This window comes from Mus musculus, chromosome 10 (assembly GCF_000001635.26).
Source record: "Mus musculus strain C57BL/6J chromosome 10, GRCm38.p6 C57BL/6J".
NCBI classification, from domain to species: domain Eukaryota; kingdom Metazoa; phylum Chordata; class Mammalia; order Rodentia; family Muridae; genus Mus; species Mus musculus.
The window spans coordinates 31,517,128-31,537,215 of NC_000076.6; the positions used below are offsets into that span (position 1 = coordinate 31,517,128).

At 40.8% G+C, this 20,088-nt stretch overlaps 1 protein-coding gene across 1 annotated transcript in view; it reads right to left on the bottom strand.

The window, feature by feature from the left end:
- The window catches only part of Rnf217 (ring finger protein 217), a 107,839-nt gene that overhangs the window by 15,241 nt on the left and 72,510 nt on the right, over positions 1-20,088 (bottom strand). The window contains exons 2-3 of the mRNA NM_001146349.1: positions 17,536-17,769; positions 257-421 (exon numbers count right to left, since the gene is read on the bottom strand). Of these exons, the coding sequence (NP_001139821.1) occupies positions 257-421; positions 17,536-17,769 (399 nt within the window). The remainder of the gene's footprint in view (positions 1-256; positions 422-17,535; positions 17,770-20,088) is intronic.

The window sequence follows — 20,088 nt, forward strand, 5'->3', positions numbered from 1 at the left end:
CAAACACACACACAATTTTCTAAAGTAAATTTTAAGATAAAAATGTCAGACTGCAATGGATGGTAATGACAATAATAGACACTATTTATGTACACATATATTCAGTTTGACATGCAGTACAATTATTCTTTAAGAATGACATGGCAAAGCCTCCTCACACTTGATTAGACAGTTATGAACATGCTACATGTCCATGCCGTGAATACTGTCCCTTTAAATGCTGGCGTCATTCCCTTCCTGCTAAGGCATATCTCACCTTGCACTTTGGACACTTCTGGGCATTTCTCTGCCCGTGCTCAATCTCACTGGCCCAGTGACGCAGTAACTTGTCTCCTTTTTTGTACTCCTTGCAGTTAACACCTTCATGCCAAGGAGAGTGGCACTTAAAACACCAGATCAATTGGCAAGTGGGACACTGGATCTGTGCAAGAAAAGCAGGTATTAGTCCTCCTGAGATATCCTGAATGTTCTCTGTCACTGTGATAAACACTGTAAACAGAAGCAGCTCAAGTAGGAAAGGGGTTGTTTGGCTTACACCTTCCAATCACAGTCCACCATGAAGGGAAATAAGGGTAGGAACTCAGGCAAAGAAAAGGGACTTCAGCCGGAAATGAAGCAGAGGCCACAGAGGAGCATTGCTTGCTAGCTTGATCAGCCTGCTCTCTTATGTAACCCAGGACCATCTACCCAGCAGTAGCACTGGCCTGAGTGGGCTGGGCCCTGCTATATCAAGCATTATTGAAGACAATGCTCTACTGATGGAGTAATTTTCTCAATTGAGGTTTCTTCTTCCCAGATGACCTGAAACTGTATCAGGTTGACAAAAAAATTAGCCAGCATAGTGCTTCAAAGCTAATAATGTCAATGTGTTGGGAAATTAGCTAAAAGGTTATTATTTGAAATAATAATTTCCCCAAGAACAAACAAGACAAATTCCCAGTAAAATAGGAATACTCTGCTACTGAAAGAGGAAAAAAACTGTTTTGACAAGGATAGTTTGTTGTCAGAGACTACTCAGGCATTAATTAAACATGAGAGATTTTCATTTTGAAAACAATTTGGATGAATGAAAAATTTCCCCATTGAAGCACAGAGTAAATCCCAAAGGCACCAAATTCAAAAACTTTGACCATTTGTCAATTCACTTGTCCCCTGAGCCAACTTTCTAGTCATTTCCTGCTTTTCTTACCAAAGGCTTGCTTTACCTATAAGTGCTTCCTCAAGTGGAGAACACAGTGCCAGTGCCACACTGCTGAGTCAGCACTGAGCAGGATGGTCCTGCTAGAGAGGTAACAGTATGTGATCCTGATGACGACACCTAGAACACCACAGAAGGAAGCCTTTGTGGTGTACGCCAATGTATGGAATCACTGGGAGCAAGCATCTGTTGTCCACTTGACACCGAAGGTATCTTTCATGCCTCCCTTTGTTTTCAACAGCAGTGATGTGTTCCGTTTCACACACACAGTATTTCTCATTCTTGCTATCAGACGAAAAGATGCAAGATCTCTTTTAAAGGAAATCGGACAACAAGCCTGAGGATCTGAGTTCAATCCCCACAACCCATATTTAACAAAACCAGACACAGAGGTTGTTCCCATTTGTAACTGTAGTTCTGGGACTAAGTGGCCAGCCAGTATAGCCTAACTCAGTAAGGTGGAGCACCAGGCCAAGGAAAAGTCTGCCTCAAAAACTAAAACTACACAAGGTGCATGAGGTTGAACTCTGCATAAGTTGTACGCAGAGATGCACAGACACAAACACACACAGTTCTCTTCTCCCCCTGCACGGTTTCCAATCAGATTTATAGTATGTGAATAGAAGTATGTGAATAGAAGTAATGTAACTCTGAGACCAGGAGATACTTCACATAGGTGGGACACTACAATGGCTCAAGGATCCCTGTAGACAAAAGTTGAACTATCACATCTACAGCTTTTGAGCAATGATAGTTATCAATATGTGATTATCTTAAGGTACCATTATGAAGGAGTCTGGCACCTGGGGTCTAAACCGAAGAATGTGGCACCCAACAAAAAGGTCTTACTAATTCTTACCAATGCAGATGTGGAGACGAACTGAGAGAGCCACTGTAAAGCAAGATCTGAAGTAACTATGAATAATAAAAATTCACACTGAGCTAAAATAATACAGAAGTATAGTGACTTTGGCACTCAGAGAATATCCCTGAGTAGTTACTGAACTGGCTTTTGTCTGAAGATGCCATGGTGCCTTATTCATTATGACCTGAACCACATTTAAAATCAGTCTTGCATAAATGCAGATGGCAATGCTGACTCCTCTGCTCCTTGTTCAGTTATTGCCTTCAAGAGATACCAGTTCACAACCACAGGCCTGCCACATGGAGTTTGCCTTCTGAAATAAAATTATTTTCACACAGACACACCATACCCACTCCTTCCCACTGGGACCAGTTTGAATGTGAGATGTGACACCTGGTCTCCAGATGGGGGCACTGTTGGGGAAGGTTGTGGAGCCTTTAGGTGAAGCCTCATTGGAGGAAGTGGGTCACTGTGGCAGGGCTGAAGCATTACAGCTTTGCCCCACTTCCTGTCCACTCTTCTTTCTGATTGCTGATGCAATGTGGCCACCGTCCCCAGCATGATGGGCTGTATTCTCTTGCACAGCAGGTATTTTGTCAGCAGTGAGAGAGGTCACTAACACACTACTCAAGGAAAATAAGAGGACAAACGACATCAGCACCACCTGGGAGTTTGTTGGAAACACAGAGCTCATGAAAGCCCATATGTAATGAGTCAAGAGCTTAATTTTTAATTTCCCAAGAGTCTCTTCAGGTGTTTCATACTGTCTTAGGGTTTCGATTCCTACACAAAACATCAGGACCAAGAAGCAAGTTGGGGAGGAAAGGGTTTTATTCAGCTTACACTTTCACATTGCTGTTCATCACCCAAGGAAGTCAGGACTGGAACTAAAGCAGGTCAGGAAGCAGGAGCTGATGCAGAGGCCATGAATGGATGTTACTGGCTTGATTCCTCTGTTTTGCTCAGCTTGTTTTCTTATAGAACTGAAGACTACCATCCCAGGGATGGTACCACCCACATTGGGCCCTCCCACCTTGATCACTAATTGAGAAAATGCCTTACAGCGGGATCTCATGGAGGCATTTCTTCAAGGGAGGCTCCTTTCTCTGTGATAACGCTAGCTTGTGTCAAGTTGACACAGAAAACCAGCCAGTACAATTGACCCCTTGTCAACTTGACACACAAACACATCACTAGTAAGCCTTACTTTCTTATTCACTCCCTAGATCTAAATAACTTTAGAAGTCCCACAATCTTTACAAGTACTTACATATTAAAATTTCAATTCCTTTAAAATATCCAGTCTCTTTTAAAATTCAAAGTCTCTTAACTATGGGCTCTACTAAACTACCTTCTTACTTCAAGAGGGAAAAAATATCAGGGCACAGTCACAACCAAAAGAAAAATTAAACTCTAAATGTCCAATGTCTGGGATCAGCTCACAATCTTCTGGATTCCTCCAATGGCTTGGGTCACTTCTCCAGCTCTGCACTTTGTAGCACACACCTGTCTTCTAGACTCTAGCTGCCTGTACTCCACTGCTGCTGCTGTCCTTGGTGGTCATCTCATGGTACTGGCATCTCCAAAACACTGCTGTCTTCTGCTGCAACTAGGCTTCACCAATAGCCTCCCATAGGCTCTCTTCATGGTGCCAAGCATCATATCCTTGCATGACCCCTTCTGTCCTGGACCATCAATTGCAACTGAGGCTGCACCTTCACCAATGGCCTTACATGGCCTCTCACAGTGCCAAGCCTCAGCTGCCCTTCATGACCCCTTCTTGCCTTCAAAACAAGTACCACTGGAGTGACTCTTATACATTACTTTCACTGGGCCTAAGATTTTCATAGCCACTATGCCTCAAGATCTCCATGCCAAGATCCAGGTCAGAAACTTGTGTCTTCCAGCCTCAAGACCTGGATCACAGGTGAGTCCTCCAATTCTGGTTTGTAGTTCATTCCGGATATAGTCAAGTTGATAACCAGGAATAGCCACTACATATACCCATGCTAAAGTTTGAAAAGGATCAATCTATTTACTTCATCTCTTCGGCTACAGACTATTGGACCCAGAGATTCTCCCAAATACATGTAGCTACTGGTTGACATGGTTGACAAGCTGCCTGAAGAATAGCTGACATTTGTTTTGGCAGCAGAGGTCACTCCCTCTTTAATGAAGAGAAGCAAACTGTATCTTTTCTCCCTAGAGGCAAGATGGGGATTCACATGCATCTGGCCTTTACTGTGGAGGCAAAGACAAGAAGACAAGTAGGTACAGATCCCCGGAGAAGACAACTGACACTGGCCTGTGTTCTTATGCTACCAGGACTGTATGGTTCTTCCTGCGGCCTGCTCTCTTCCTTCCCATTTCCAGGGAGTTGTGTGTGTGTAGGAAACCTCACTGGGTTGGCCTGAGAAAGATCACCTCTTTGCTGCCTGTAATTGAAAAGGATCTAATTAAGATGATGTTTCCACTGATGTATCCTGAAGCTTCTTGCTTCAAAATGTCTTCCCTATGCTTCCCAAGCATATTTAGGACCTTTACCAGGACATTTATATTAGGCATACAGATATCCAGTCTCCCCAAGAGTCTACAAATTCTCTGAAGCTAAAGTCCTCATCTGCCTCCTGGATGCACTAAACTAATAGCATAAACCACAGGCAATTAATATGTTCTCTGTAAAAGGAATCTGCCTAATTCCAGAAACTGACAATGGCACTGACATGGCACTACCACACCACCAGATGACATTTCCTAAACATCTTATCTTCTCGATGCTTTACTGGTCATCTTGAATAAGGTGCAAATCCTTCTGCATGGATTAAGACATACAAAGTAACTTCATAAGACATTTCTGACACATTTGTTTTTGCAAGAATCCTTACTATACCAACAGTCAGGTGGTAGGTATTTAAACTCAGCTGCCCTAAGGAAGTGATGTTTTCCTGTAAATTCATCAAGCACCACCACCCGCTGCCAAACACACACACATACACACACACACACACACACACACACACACACACACACACACACCAGTCAAGAATAAGAATCTAGGTCTGGGTCAGTGCCCTGAGCACTTGGGCATAAACTCTGAAGCCAGCCCCACAACACTCAGAGGCAGCTCCACTTCCAGGCGCCCTAACATGCCCAGGATCATAGGATCAGAGGTGAGGAGGACACAACATCTGTCCCAACACTGGGAGTAAATGGGACCAGTGGGACCCAGGCATGCAGGACCTCCACGAGACCAGTGGCTCAGGTTCCTTCCGATCTGTCTGGGACGGTGCCCTGAGCAGACCTTGGGAGCTCCACTCTCAGGCGGTCTAACATGGCCAGGATCATAAGATCCCAGGACCTTGATCACACCAGGATCTCAGCGTCCCAGAGGCAGCTTGACTTCCAGGAGCTCTGACACACCCAGCATCTCAGGATCACAGGATCCAAGAATCACAGGTCACAGAGACAGCTTGACTCTGAGGAGTTCTGGCACAACCAGGATTACAGAAAGGACAGGCTCCAGTCAGACAGCCAGGGCAGGTAACACTAGAGATAACCAGATGGCAAGAGGCAAGTATAAGAACAAAAGCAACAGAAACCAAGGTTACTTGGTATCATCAGAACCCAATTCTCCTACTATAGCAAGTTCTGGATACCCCAACATACCAGAAAAGCAAGATTCAGATCTAAAATCAGTTCTCATGATGGAGATAGAGGACTTTAAGAAGGACATAAATAACTCCCTTAAAGAAATACAGGAGAACACAGATAAACAGCGAGAAGCCATTAAAGAAGAAACACAAAAGTTCCTTAAAGAATTATAGGAAAACACAATCAAGCAGGTGAAGGGAAAGAACAAAACCATCCAGGATCTAAAAATGGAAGTAGAAACAATAAAGAAATCACAAAGGGAGACAATCCTGGAGTTAGAAACCCTAGGAAAGAGATCATGAGTCATAGATCACCAACAGAATACAAGAGATAAAAGTGAGAATCCCAGGTGCAGAAGATCCCATAGAAAACAATGATACAATAGTGAAAGAAAATGCAAAAAGCAAAAAGATCCTGACACAAAACATCCAGGAAATCTAGGACACAATGAGAAGACCAAACCTAAGGATAATAGGTATAGAAGAGAATGAAGATTCCGAACTTTTTAAAGGGCCAGTCAATATCTTCAACAAAATTATAGAAGAAAAGTTCTCTAACCTAAAGAAAGAGATGCTCATGAACATAGAAGAAGCCTACAGAACTCCAAATAGACTGGACCAAAAAAGAAATTTCTCCCATCAAAAAATAATCAAAACACCAAATGGACTAAACAAAGAAAGAATATTAAAAGCAGTAGGGGAAAAAGTCAAGTAACATATAAAGGCAGGTCTATCAGAATTACACCAGACTTCTCACCAGAGACTATGAAAACTAGAAGATCCTAGGCAGATGCCATACAGACCCTAAGAGAACACAAATGCTAGTCCAGGCTACTATACCCAGCAAAACTCTCAATTACCGAAGAAGAAAACAAGATATTCCATAATAAAACAAAATTTACACAATACCTTTCCACAAATCCAGCCCTACAAAGGATAGTAGATGGAAAACACCAACACAAGGAGTGAATCTACACCCTAGAAAAAGCAAGAAAGTAATCTTTCAAGAAATCCACACAAACATAATTCCACCTCTAACAACAAAAATAACAGGAAGTAACAATCACTTTTCCTTACCATCTCTTAATATGAAAATTAATATTACCAACATATTCTAATTGATTTGAATCCAAAAGTATGAGGAATTAGAAATTTGTTGGCTGTCATCCAGTGGTCTCTCTAATTTGGTAATTGGAGAAATAGGTCCAATATTGTACAATCCATATACACTTTCTGCTTGTTTGTACATGACAGGGTCTTGCTGTGTATCACATAATGGTCTTGAAATCATGCTTCTCCTATCTCAGCCTCTCTATCAGTAGGATTGTTTATGTGCTGATTTTACACTATACTATGGTTTTCAAAACAGCTTACATATTTCAAAATTATTTACACAGCCAAAAAGAAATGTAGACAAATAACTTGGGAGGTGGCTTGTAAAAGAACAGCAAAGAGTGAGACTGAAGGCTTTGCTTGATATTTATAATTATTTTATCAATTTTGAAGAAGAGGACTTTATAAGTTACTCTTATTCTGAGATGAGTACTTTTCAAAATCATCACAGCCAATGAACCAGAATCTTACCCTCAACTAATCTGTGCCACCCTCCAAGCAGAACCATTCTTCATTGAAACAGTTGATGAATGACTTCATGGATAGACCATCTTAATACACACACCAATTTTTAAACGAATGTAACCTGTTCCCTGTGGTCTGAGAATGACGATAATCACTCAAGTCAAATAACTTTGACCATAGCAGGAAATCTGTATCCAAAAATTGTGCCTACAATTCACTCCGTGGTGCAGCAGAACTGTCAACTCTTAGCTTAGCTACTATGAAGGTAAAATCCTTCAGTGATGCGAGGGACATTGAAGTACAGCCTTAGTATAATGAACTCCAATGTCCAAAAACTGTTCTTATTTTGTGTTTGTGCCACAGTAAGAGCCAAGACTTTAAGCTCTACTAAAGACAAAACAAACAAACAAACAAAAAGACTTTATCTATTTATGTTCATTAAAAAATAATAGTGATATATTATTTTAAAATATATACAGTTAATATATTTGGAGTTATTTAAAGTTTATATTGAGAAAACATATGTATTTTCAGTATTGCTGTAGACAAGCACCTTCATAAGACTGTTCAATCGATTGTTTTATATTAAACAACTTTTATAATAATCATTTTTATTGTTATAATATTATGTAAATTTTAAAGAATATGATAAAAAATGAAAGGTATGGCAGGCATTGAAAGGGAAAGAAGAATGTGATCTAAGTCTATTTACTAAAAGTATTTTTTTAAATGTTAACAAATTCAGATAAATTGAAATTATGTATCTTTTTGATCATAATGCAATAAAACTTTTTTTTTATTATATATGGTGTGTGTATGTGTGAGTTCATGTGGGTTTCTGCACTTTTGTGTGTAGGTCAGAGGTCAATGTCATATTTTCTTCTTTTGCCTTGTCTCTCATTTTGACACAGGGTTTCTCAGTGAAGCTGGGGCTCACTGCTTGGCTATGCTGGTTGGCCAGAGGCCCCTGGAATCAGCCTCTCTCCAAGCTTCCCCAAGGTTGGGGATTACAGATACGTGTTGCATCTCCAACTTTTATGTAGCTGTAGGCATCTGAGCCCATGTTCTCTAGTTTATACATTAAGCACTTAGCCATATGAGTCAATGCCCAGCCCTATAATTTAAAATAAAGCACAAAAGTCATTACTTATTATGCTCAAGATGTTAGACAACATGCATGCATATGTAAATCACTCTGAAGATGAGAGCTACCTCAGTTTTCCATGAGAGAGTTCTTTAAATCTAACATCAGGTTAAACATATTCTCAATAATGAAACAATTCATTTGCAGCAGATTCATATAGTATTCATATATCGACAGGTACTGACCATACTGATTTTTTTTTTTTAACACAGAATAGAATGAGAATATCTTTTCTGTAACAATCTTACTAGAAGCAGACAGGCATGACGCTGGGCAGTCATGTGATTGTAATCTGCTAAGTACATGTCAGTGCCCTGGAAAAGATATTTCAGGGAAGACTGTGCTCTTGCAAAATGGGCAGAATGTTGCTGTAACATGTGCTACGACTCTGTTAGCCAAAGTCCACCTGCAGTACTGCACAGAGCCCTGAGAGCACACACAGAAACAAGTATTCTAACAGCCAGATCTGAGAGGGCACTTCAGCTAGCTTACCTTGAGCCTTTCTGACTTTTCCAGTAAACAGACTCTATAAATCCCTATAATCCTGGCATATGCACCTCAATACAAATGGTTCAGACACTCCTCGTATGAATCATCTAAAAATCAGCCTACAGTATGTCCTAGAGAATCTAGACAATGTAATAAATTATCAGGAAATATGAGCTATAAGATTTTCTTTAAGAATAAAAAATCAGGGGCTGGAGAGATGGCTCAGCGGTTAAGAGCACTGTCTGCTCTTCCAAAGGTCCTGAGTTCAATTCCTAGCAACCACATAGTGGCTCACAACCACCTGTAAAGGGATCTGATGCCCTCTTCTGGTGTGTCTGGAAACAGCTACAGTGTACTCATAAAACAAGTCTTTAGAAAAAAAAAAAGAATAGAAAAATCCCCTTTTCTTTTCTTTTCCTCTTTTTCTTCTTCCTCCTCCTTCAGAATGGGAAATGTGAGCATGTGCATGTATTGCAGAGAGGAGGAAAAGAGTCTGATACACAGTTTTGAACATCTCCAAGAAGCACGATTTGATCCTTTTTAACACCCAGTCCTAAAGCCAGAGTCATAACAGTGGCCACATTCTCCTGGCAGATTTGCAATAGCCTACTCGAAAATTTCATTGTTTACTGCTGTTTCTTCTAGCAGTACAGGAACCTTCACATTTCATGAGGCATGAGTACCTTAACAAAGTCCAGGGATAGTTAAATGAATCTTGCCTGAGGGTTGCCCAGGAGGGATAAAACCAAGCTAGAAGAGGAAAGTTCAAACAACTGGAGACCAGAAGTAGATAAAACAAGCAGAGTCACATGGGGCAGGATAAGGTCTATCAAGATGCTAAGTTTATCCAAAGTTTACATTCACCTCAAAACTTAAAAATTTTTTTTCAAGCAGAATATATGTCTTTCTAGGATGATGTATCAGAACCTGCAAAGGAGGACTGTTGTGGATTTGATCCCCAGAATTACATGAGAATCAGCACATTCAAAAACTTAAGATGCTGAGGGACTCTGCCGCCAATTGGTTTTGATTGGTAAAGAAAGTTGCTGGTGGCCAAAGGCAGGGCAGGGAGACAGAGGCTGGATTTTAGGATTCCTGGGCAAGGAATTGAGGAAGGAACAGGAAGTGAGATAGCTGCCATACCAGGAAAGGAGTAGATGTCACGTCTAGGAGGTGCCGGGCAGAGAACATAGCTGTCATGTAGGTGCTGGGGAACTCAGCCCAAGAGGGCTGCAGGTCTGGGTTCAGGGCAGCCAAGATAGAACATAGGTTTTAGTAAGTAATAACTTAGGAATATCAGAGGGGAGAGTATTAGACACATGAAGATTTGGAAGTGGGACAGCCATTGAGCTGTTTAAGGCATATTAAAATATAAAGGTCGAGTGTGTGTGTGTGTGTGTCTTTCATATTCAGGAACTCAGAACATTGGAGTGGTAGCAAGGAGCAACACTGCCACTATTGCCACCACCACCACCACCACCACCAGGACCACCACCACCACCACTGCAAAGGTGATGGGTGTAGGGTTAAATGAGCCTCCTTTCCCTCATCCAAGATCACCGTTTCACAACAGTGCACCTGGAAATACTTTGTAGACTAAGTCTAAGCTCAGAAAGCAAGGCCTAGGGAAGTGAGTGAGTGAATCTACATCTTGTCCCAGTACCCACTTTTTCACTAATGTATAAAAGAGGGAGGAGCTGGAAAGTTCTGTCATCCCTAGGCCAGTGTGGCACCTCACTGGGTTTATACACATGGGCGAGTAAACAAGAAAAGGCAGGTTTACAGAGGACAAAAGGAAAGAAAGGCAGAGGCCCAACCCTTCTTGTTCCTGAACATCTTCTGACCACTGTACACCAGCCCTAGATTTAGCTAACTTGCCGTTCTCCAAACCAGTCAACACTAAAAATGACTCATTGTTGTTTTTTGTTCTAAAACCTCAAAAAAAAAAATCAGTTCTAAACACTACTGAGGTCAATTTATGTTAGCTTTAGGTCTGGATTATTATTATTTATGGTGTTTAGGGGTAGATATAGGGATAAAATATCAGGTGAATTTCAATATTTGACTGTTAGAAGGGCAGGAAATTTTTCTAAAAATATAGCTGTTTTATGAAATCAAGAAAGAAAGACAGGTGAGTTTGGCAAGGCCCCTCATAAATAAAGGGAAAAATGTGTTCATAAAATCTAGCTGGCTTGTATCACCACCGAGTATCAATAAACACTTCAAGATTAACATATGCAACACACCCTTTGTTTAACTGGCTTCCTTAAACCTGGCTGGACAACTTCATTTTTATCTCTCTTGTGCAACAAAATCTGAAAAGGTACATGTCTTTTCTGTCAGCTGCTAGCACGGATGGTATGTCAGTCTCAAGAGAAGTCAGTCCACGTCAGGAGCTACACTGACCCTGGTGGCTGAATGGCAGCCGGCTTCTCATTTGTAAGCAGTCAGGTTGAAAAGATGGTGTGTGGGGGATGGTAAGGTGGAGTGGGGTGGAGGGCAGGATGTAGAAAGGAGTGCAGAGAATAGTAATTGCACATGTCATTTCCATCAGAAGGAGCACTAAGCACGTTTTATAAGCTCCTGTTGCCCCAGTAGCCTTCTGAAAGCCCTTAGAAAATGATTTTCACCACATAGTGAAATAGCATGTGTGTGCAGCTTTAGGGAATATGACTGCCCAGAGGGCCTATGACCATTCCATAAGGGTGGAAATGTGCTAGAGGTGTAAAACTGTTTCTCCAGGACATCTGAGTGTCAGCTCCTTCTATCTGATGCTGAGTCACAGCACCAGTGTACAAATCACCCCGGGTCAGCTTAATAACCATGTGATGAGTGAAGGGCTGTTACTAGTTTACCTGCAGGAGCCACAGAGGTGCCTTTCACATGTTCCCTGTGTTGATATGCATGGCCTTCAACTCAAACGGAGTCAGCATGAAAAGCAGCTCATTCCCAGCCTTCACTTGGGAAGAGAGGGCAGCTTGGAATTTAAGGGCCTCAGAGACTACAAGTGGCTGCTTCTGATCCCCAGTGATAAATTGATCCTCTCTACTTCTCTCCCTGAAACAGGAGAACAGCTCTCACTTTTTCATTATAATGAGTTTATTATAACGGCAGTTCTTGGTTGTCCATTTGACTACATCTGGAATTAATTAAAATCCAAGTGACTGGGTACACCGGTAAGGGATTTTCCTTAATTAAATCATTTGAAGTGGGAAGACACACCTTTAATCTAGATCTTTCAAGGCAGGAAATATACCCTTAATTTGGCCACATCTTTGGGTGTCAGCCTATATAAAGAACACGGAAGAAGGAATGACTTTTCTTCTTGCCTGCTTGCTCTCACTCTCATTCACTGGCAGGAGAGCCTGTTTTGGGATTCTGGTGTATACTGAAGACCAGCTGAGACATTTATCCTATAGTGGACTGAACAACTACTAGATTCTTGGAATTTCTGTGGGGAGATAGCTCATGTTGCTGTATCTGGGCTACAACCTGTAAGCCACTCTAATAAACTCCCTTTCTTTTTCCCTTTATATCTTCCTTCCTTTCTTTCGTCTACCTTTTTCTCTCAAAGAGAGAGAGCTACATGGGAAACAGGTGATAAATAAATTAATTCAGTTCTGATATAGAGAACCCTGACTAATAAAGCCAGAACCCCTGCTCCCCCCCCCCCCCCCCACTGATGACCCATATAAGTCACTTCTGGTTCATGGGTATCGCTGTGATGTTCCAAGGGGCCTTTGCAGTCATCAACGTATTTCTAACTCAAGTGATTTTCTATAACCTAAATAACCTAGCCTGTTGCTCTTCTTCCACACAGCTGATCTCACCCCTCTCCTCCTCCTATCATCCATTTCTGGCCCTATGATTGACTCCGTCTCAACTCTTTTTGACTCTCCTCCTTTCTTTTTCTTTTTTTTATTAGATATTTTCTTTATATACATTTCAAATGCTATCCCGAAAGTTCCCTATACCCTCCCCCTGCCCTGCTTCCCTACCCACCCACTCCCACTTCTTGGCCCTGGCATTCCCCTGTACTGGGGCATATAAAGTTTGCACTACCAAGGGGCCTCTTATCAGTGATGGCCGACTAGGCCATCTTCTTCTCCTCCTTTCTTGATACTTAGGGCTGTTGATCTTGCTCCCTTGCCTAACAATAATGACCATAGTGGTTTCTAATATGTGTGAGACATTACTGTTAGTCATGGTGCCAGTCCTTCACATGTGTGATTTCACTCAATCCTCACCATACTCTTAGAGCAGAGGTGCTACTACTACCCCCAGTTATAGATGTATAACTAAACTCAAGGTATTAGAGAAAGTGTGACAGGCTGAGAATACAAATCACACTTACCTACACTGGTAAACTCAACATTAAAACGTTTAATGTGTTTACTCTTTAATAACCTTTTTATTGCTCCTGCCTTTTCTTCTCCCACACTCCCATCACTTTCCATCTATATTTATTACAGGGCACTTATTATTATTTACATGTTGGCCACTGATTAGTTACTGTAGCAAGTAGAATTCATAAAAACACTGGCAAGTTGTAGTTGCTTAGCAGCAATGAATGAAGACAGCCTGGACCTGGCCCACTAGACACCAGGTGGAAAGAGAGGCTCTAACCAGATGACTACACAAATGTACCATAAAATCCCAAATGATATTCTCTATGGAGACAGACTTCAGGTGTGGGTGATATATTTGTCTCTAGTTGTCATGTGAGTACTTTTAAGCCATATTAATTTTCTCATTGTGAACATGCTGGCAACTTGACAGACATTAAGTATGACATTGGGGCATTAAAGGGATGGTTTAGGCAAGAAATTGTATTTTAAATCAGAAATCGAAGTCAGCCTTATAGAAATGGAATTGTATATATTGACATGGAACGAGTTACTGGGAGATAATGTAAATATTTTGAAGGAAAAAGTAAAATTGACTTGACAAGGTTGTCTTGGTATATATTTCTAAACTCAGGAAAGCATTTATTCAATGTGATATAAATTTGATGGTGTTTAGAATACAGCACATTTTATCCAAATTACTGCCAGATCCAAACTTAACTGGGGCCTGGAGATACAAATGTGTGCAGTAATTGTGATTACTTGCAAATGCTACATTCTATCTGTCCCATTGGCATCTGTTAAGAATAAATATTTAACAAATGATCTTTACAAAAAACAGAAATGCCTAGATATTGCAGTTTTAATCTTTACATGAGAAGCATCCATTTAGCTAGAAAATGACTATAACATTTTAAATCAATTTTAGCCTGCTCCCTTAAGTGCTTCTGACTTGATAGATAAAACCATAGTAAATGCTCAGAGCGACTGACATCTTAGAATAACGCTGTAACTTAGTGACTCAAGAACAGTACTACTGAGACAAATAAATGCGAAAAAGGACTTGTTGATAGATACAAAACCTGTGTACAGATATAAATAATATCATAAGGAGATATTAAATTATTTGGAAACATTAAGAAGTACAGGCAACCTTTTTTGTTTGTTAATTTATGTCATTATTTGAGTACTTTACTAACCTGGAAGTGAATTTAGTTATTGAGATAGATGATTAAAATACATCAAAATGGGTGTGTGTGTGTCTATTTACTCACCTCAAGTATCAAAATTTTAGTGTCAATTTTAGTGCTATTCCAAGAGCATATATGCCATGGGCCTTGCTGGTATGAACATGTCAGTACCATCCTTACTTCAGTATCAAGACATGTTTGAGAATGTAAATGGGGTAGTGCTAATTAATGTTTTAGTGATGGGAGATGCTATGTGAACACTGCACTAAAGTAGTAAGAAGTGCTCCTTCAGTAATTACTTGAATCGTGCCTCAGAATATGGCCAGCATCGAATAGGAAGAATCAATGTCTATTGACTGTTGGGGTTTTTCCTCTAGGAGAATAAACAGGGGCAGCAAAAACAGTCATACCTACAGTCAGTGGCAGCCTTGCTGAAATCTGCAGAATAGCTGTTCTGAGTTGTGCTACAGTTTGGCTCTGTAATGTTCTAAAGTCCCATGGGTGCTGGTGAAGGTTGGGTTGCTACCTACAGAGACACTGATTGATATGAACTGTATAGGGGTGGCATCTAGGGACTGAAGTTGTCATTGTAGGTATATCCTTAAGGATATACTGAGACCCAGTCTCTCCCTTCTCTTTGGCTTTCTCTGCCACTCTCCAGTATCCTGCTACTCACCACAGACCCGTGAGGCAATGCAGATAGCAAATCACTGACCAAAGCTAGGAGGCAATCTTTACCCCTAGTAAAATGCATTTTGTTAAACTGCTTTATTCTGAACAACATTTTTTTGTTGTTGTTGTTCTAAATTTCTGCTCTCCTCAAAGCAACCTTTCTTCTCCAGGTCCATTTGTCCTTTGCTCCTCTGCTTAACTGAAAACCAGCTGATAGACACTGAAAGAACCCAGGTTGTTGGGATATATTATCCAAAACCTTTGGCTCACTCAAAACTACACACAGCTAAATATACGTGCAAGGTAATATATTACCCTTATCCTGACAGGGTTTTGATAAAACAAGACATATTTTCTTCTTTTGGTAATTGTACCTTAAATTATAGCACTTGTTGACCATTTAGTAATAACATTACATTTTAAATTACCCAATTATTTTTACTTTGATTCAATTATGCTTTCATGTTTTAATTACCACAAATTCCATAACTGTGTATTTTATATATACATCTAATTCTGAAAGTAATTTAGGAAAAATATAGTACTCTAAGTTATGGAAAGACACAGTTTAGTTCTAAAACTAAATGACTAGTTCTGAAACTAATCTTTTCTTGAAAACATTAATAAAACACAACTGGGCTGGTTCCTCAACCTAAGACTACGCATCATCCAACAAAAATGTTCTATTAAGATCCCACATCCTCGGGCCATGATTTTAGTCACATGGCTTCCTAAGCTCAAGATGGCATGTTCTGCAGAAGATTGACAAAACACTTTCCTGATAGTTATGCACTTAAGAGACTAGAGAACATAACAACACCACAAATAAAAATACTAAAGAGTGGAGTAGCTTCTAAGGCCAATTAGTCATGAAGAAACTTGGACTAACTAAGCAGACTGTAGCTCACCAGGACCACAGTGGGGCAGAGGAAATCATGATATCCACTCTCCTTGAGGCTACAGGACAGATAATGGTGTGGCCACTGCTTCAAAGACACAACACATGGGCAGGACGTGTCCCTAAATGAAGAGGACTTGAAACAGTCACTTGCTGCGATGGTAAGGAAGGACACAGGACACATTGCAGCAGCCTTACTGCCTCATACTAAAAGTCCTCCGCTCTGCTGCTGGCCAGGCTCCTAGTGAGGTACAACATGTTCTAGTTAGGGCTGATATACACGTGTGTCTTGACAGCTCCCTAGGCTGCACCCCACAACCTAGCTGAGGATTACTTGCCTTGCCCTATTGTGGCAACCTCTGCGTGCTGCAGGTCTGATTTCTCTCAGGTGCCTACAGAATTAGATTCAAACCTCTGAAGACTTTGTACAAGTCTCAGCCTGCCCTGCTCTTATCTCCACAGCTGCCTCTCCCCTCCCTTCTACCTGTTTCCAGCACACCCCACCTCAGCCTCTGGGCATAAGCACTGACTCAGGCTCTCCTCTGTGTCAGCCAGAACAATTCCTTCTCTATCAGACTATACTTAACATGCTGGCTAGGTCTACCCAGGCACTCTACTTTATATGCATTGCATGTGTCGCTTTAAACAATGGACCAAATCTTAAACAGCCCCACCCCTTCCTATATGGTAAATAAGGCTTGCTCTTAGTGAGAGGTGTTAGAGCTTTAAGAGGCAAGGCCTAATGGGAATCCTTTAGGTCACTCACTGGGGCTATGCCCTTAGAAGGGGACCTTGGAACTCCAACCCCTTCTCCCACTCTCTTTTGCTACACAACCACAAGATGAGTAGTTTTACTCAGCTGATTCTACACAGGCACAAAACGACCAGGCTAAAGGATCCTGGACTAAAATGTCTCAAACTGGTTAACAGATAACAAAAAATGTTTCCCCTCTATAAGCTGATTATTGTAGGTATTTGTTACAGTCACAGAAAACTGGCAAACATACACTTATGAGACTGTTTTGAAGCAGAGACTGTGTCCCATTTGTTTGTCACCATACTCTGCACTTGGCGAATAGTGAATGAATGATGTTTTATACAAGTTTGCTCATTATAGATAGAGGCTGAGAAAAAGGAAATTGAGACCACTGAAAAAGTCAAGCTCATTACTAATAAAGAAACAACATCCTATTTACATAGGATTTGGTATTTACAAGCACTTGGTAATAGTGATGACTGTCACTCTAAAGCTTGGCTTTTCTATTAAGTCATTAAATGAGTTTCCAACATGATTAAACTCAAAGAGAAAACTTCAGTTAAATCCTTTAGTATCCTCAGGCCCCATGTTAAGAATCATGTGGAACATCCACTTACCGAGGGCCCGGTAAGAGATAAGAGAAGGGGGATAAGAAAAAGAAGCCCATGTAATGCCCACCACCAGTCAGCTTATCATGGCTGCTCCCATCCTGTGAACCTTAGCCTCCCCGTCTGGAGAGCATACTTACTTTGTATCTGCTTTCTGATCTGGAAGGAGTGGGGATATGTCCTTTTTTCTTAAAGGTTGTGAAGTGTTTGCATTGAGGACATGGCTTGGTGCTGGAGTCAATTCGGCCAAGTTCCAAGAAGTACTTATACTTGATAGAGTCCTCATGGGTTAAATTGTAGACAACAGTTGTTTCCTCCAGGAATTCGAAACACTCTGTGACTGGGCATTTGATTTCTACTTGGCCAAGTTGTACCTGCATGAAGAAACACAGAAAAGAAAGAGACCACTGGTTATTAAGGTTCGTTGCTATTACATACAGTGTCTTTAGAGAATATATAATTATCTCATGCTTTCAAGAAAAGATTATCAACTATTGTTCCAGATAGCATAATGAATACTAGTCATTTTGAAACCTATACTAAGTACCAAAAACTAATCAGGATCTATAGGATGTTAAAGCGTTCTCTGACAAGTATATTTGTGAACTTATCTGATGGCCCACAGGCTCATTAAAGAAGCAGTAGTCTAAATTATTTTTTTGGAACCTGCGGTGTAAGAGAGCATCAGGCAGAGAGGCAGTTGCATGGTGTGCAGATGACTCAGGCCCCTGGGACTTGCCAACTAAGAGGCATTTCAGAGATTTCAACTTCACTGCAGTTTTCAATCCTATGCTTTGGGCACATTTTTAGAAAGAGAGATGTTATAAAGTACTTAAGTTTAATGGCTATTAGTTTATAACAGTCATGATGCCAAATTAATGTTTTCTGTGGTCCTCCCTTGACAAACATATAAATAGCTTCAATGTTATCACAATCTTAGAATACGTATGAAAAGAAACAAAATACTTTTCTTTGGTATAGGAAAAATAAGAAAAGTCTGGGTTGTCATCAACCTGAGGATGTGAATTCAATCCTCAATACCCACAAAATAGAAGAAGAGGACCAACTTCTAAAGTTGTCCTCTGAACCCATATGCATACTTTGGCACAATCAAGTCTCCTCCCTTACACACACATACACCAAATGAAGAAATATAAAAAAGCAAAAAATACATTGGTGTTATTATGACATTTTAAGTACAAAGATAAAATCTTGTAACTATGAGAAAATATAATAACAAATGGATATTATGGAAGATATTTTTAAAATAAACCTGTTTGTGACACATTTTATACAACCTTCATGTAAACACTATAGGGTAATTTATACTTCAGCAGTCTACTAATATACTGGCAAGGGCATTTACTTAAAGCTAGCCAGACTCTTCTCTTTTGGCTTCATAGACTCTCTCAGCATTACCAAGTGCTCCCAGCTTTCTGCTACCTTAAACTTCTTCTGTTTAACTATTTATGAGAGCTTAAGATTTTTATTTTTAGTTGTTCTTTACGGTCGTGTTTTTCCCCTTCTCCAGACCATGTGGCTTTCGCCCATTTCCACCTCACTCTTTCTCACTCTTCACTTCTTTTCTCCTGTGGGTGGGTGTGTTCTGTTTCTCAGAATGTCAGAATAACATGTCAAAATCAGAGTTGTAATTGTTTGTCTTGTGAATTTCCAGTGTCATCTTTCCTCTCATGGTGTGTGTGTGTGTGTGTGTGTGTGTGTGTGTGTGTGTGTGTGTGTGTGTGTGTTGGTTATGGTGCCCTGACTGGACTCACCCATCACTACTCTGGAAAGCATCCCAGTTCCCCTTTATTCCGAGTTTACTTTCTTGAAGTTACTACGCTAAAAAATGAGTTGTGCTAACGTCTCCTGTTTTAGTCATTTAATGTGTCTGTCACCTAGTTCCCATTCCAAACTCGAACAGCGACATTCTTGGTGTCACTTTTCTCCCACTTCAGCTCTGTGGTCTTGTGGATAAATTAATGCTGGAAGGTATCCAGACTAAACCAGATATCAGATGGTTTCAGTTTATAACCTGGGTTGGGCTCCCTTGCTCAGCCACCTGACTGCTAGATGTCCTTCTACCACTGGCTTTCCAACTGTGTTTTCTAGTAAATTGTTTTGAATTATACCTCAAGAAGGAAGTCCTTATAACCTTTCCATATAGACAAAGGTACCCACGAACCAGTAAGAGTTTGGGTTTATAGTCTTTGTCCATATAGACAGAGGTGTTCCTATGTTCTTCATAGTCTGTGGACATCTGTGAAACCCTGCTCAGAACTAGGCACTGAGTTAAGTGCTGAAGTGCAGGTGCCTATCAGGAATGATGCAGGCAGAACATCTATCAGCCTGATAGGGTGGTGTCACCAAAAGATGTGGAAAGCATGGTCACTTCAGACCCGAGAGGATCAGACCAGCCTTTTCAGAATGAGTGCAGCTTCAAGTGAGAGCTTAAAATCATCAGGACTTAGCCAGTAAGAATGAAGCTGCTCAAGGATGGCCTAGTCGGTCATCAATGGGAGGAGAGGCCTTTGGTCCTGTGAAGGTTCTATGCCCTAGGATAGGAGAATGCCAGGACCAGGAGTGGGAGTGGGTGGGTTGGGGAGCAGGGGTGGAGGAGGGGATAGGGGATTTTCAGAGGGAAAACTAGGAAAGGGGATAACATTTGAAATGTAAATAAAGAAAAAAAAGAA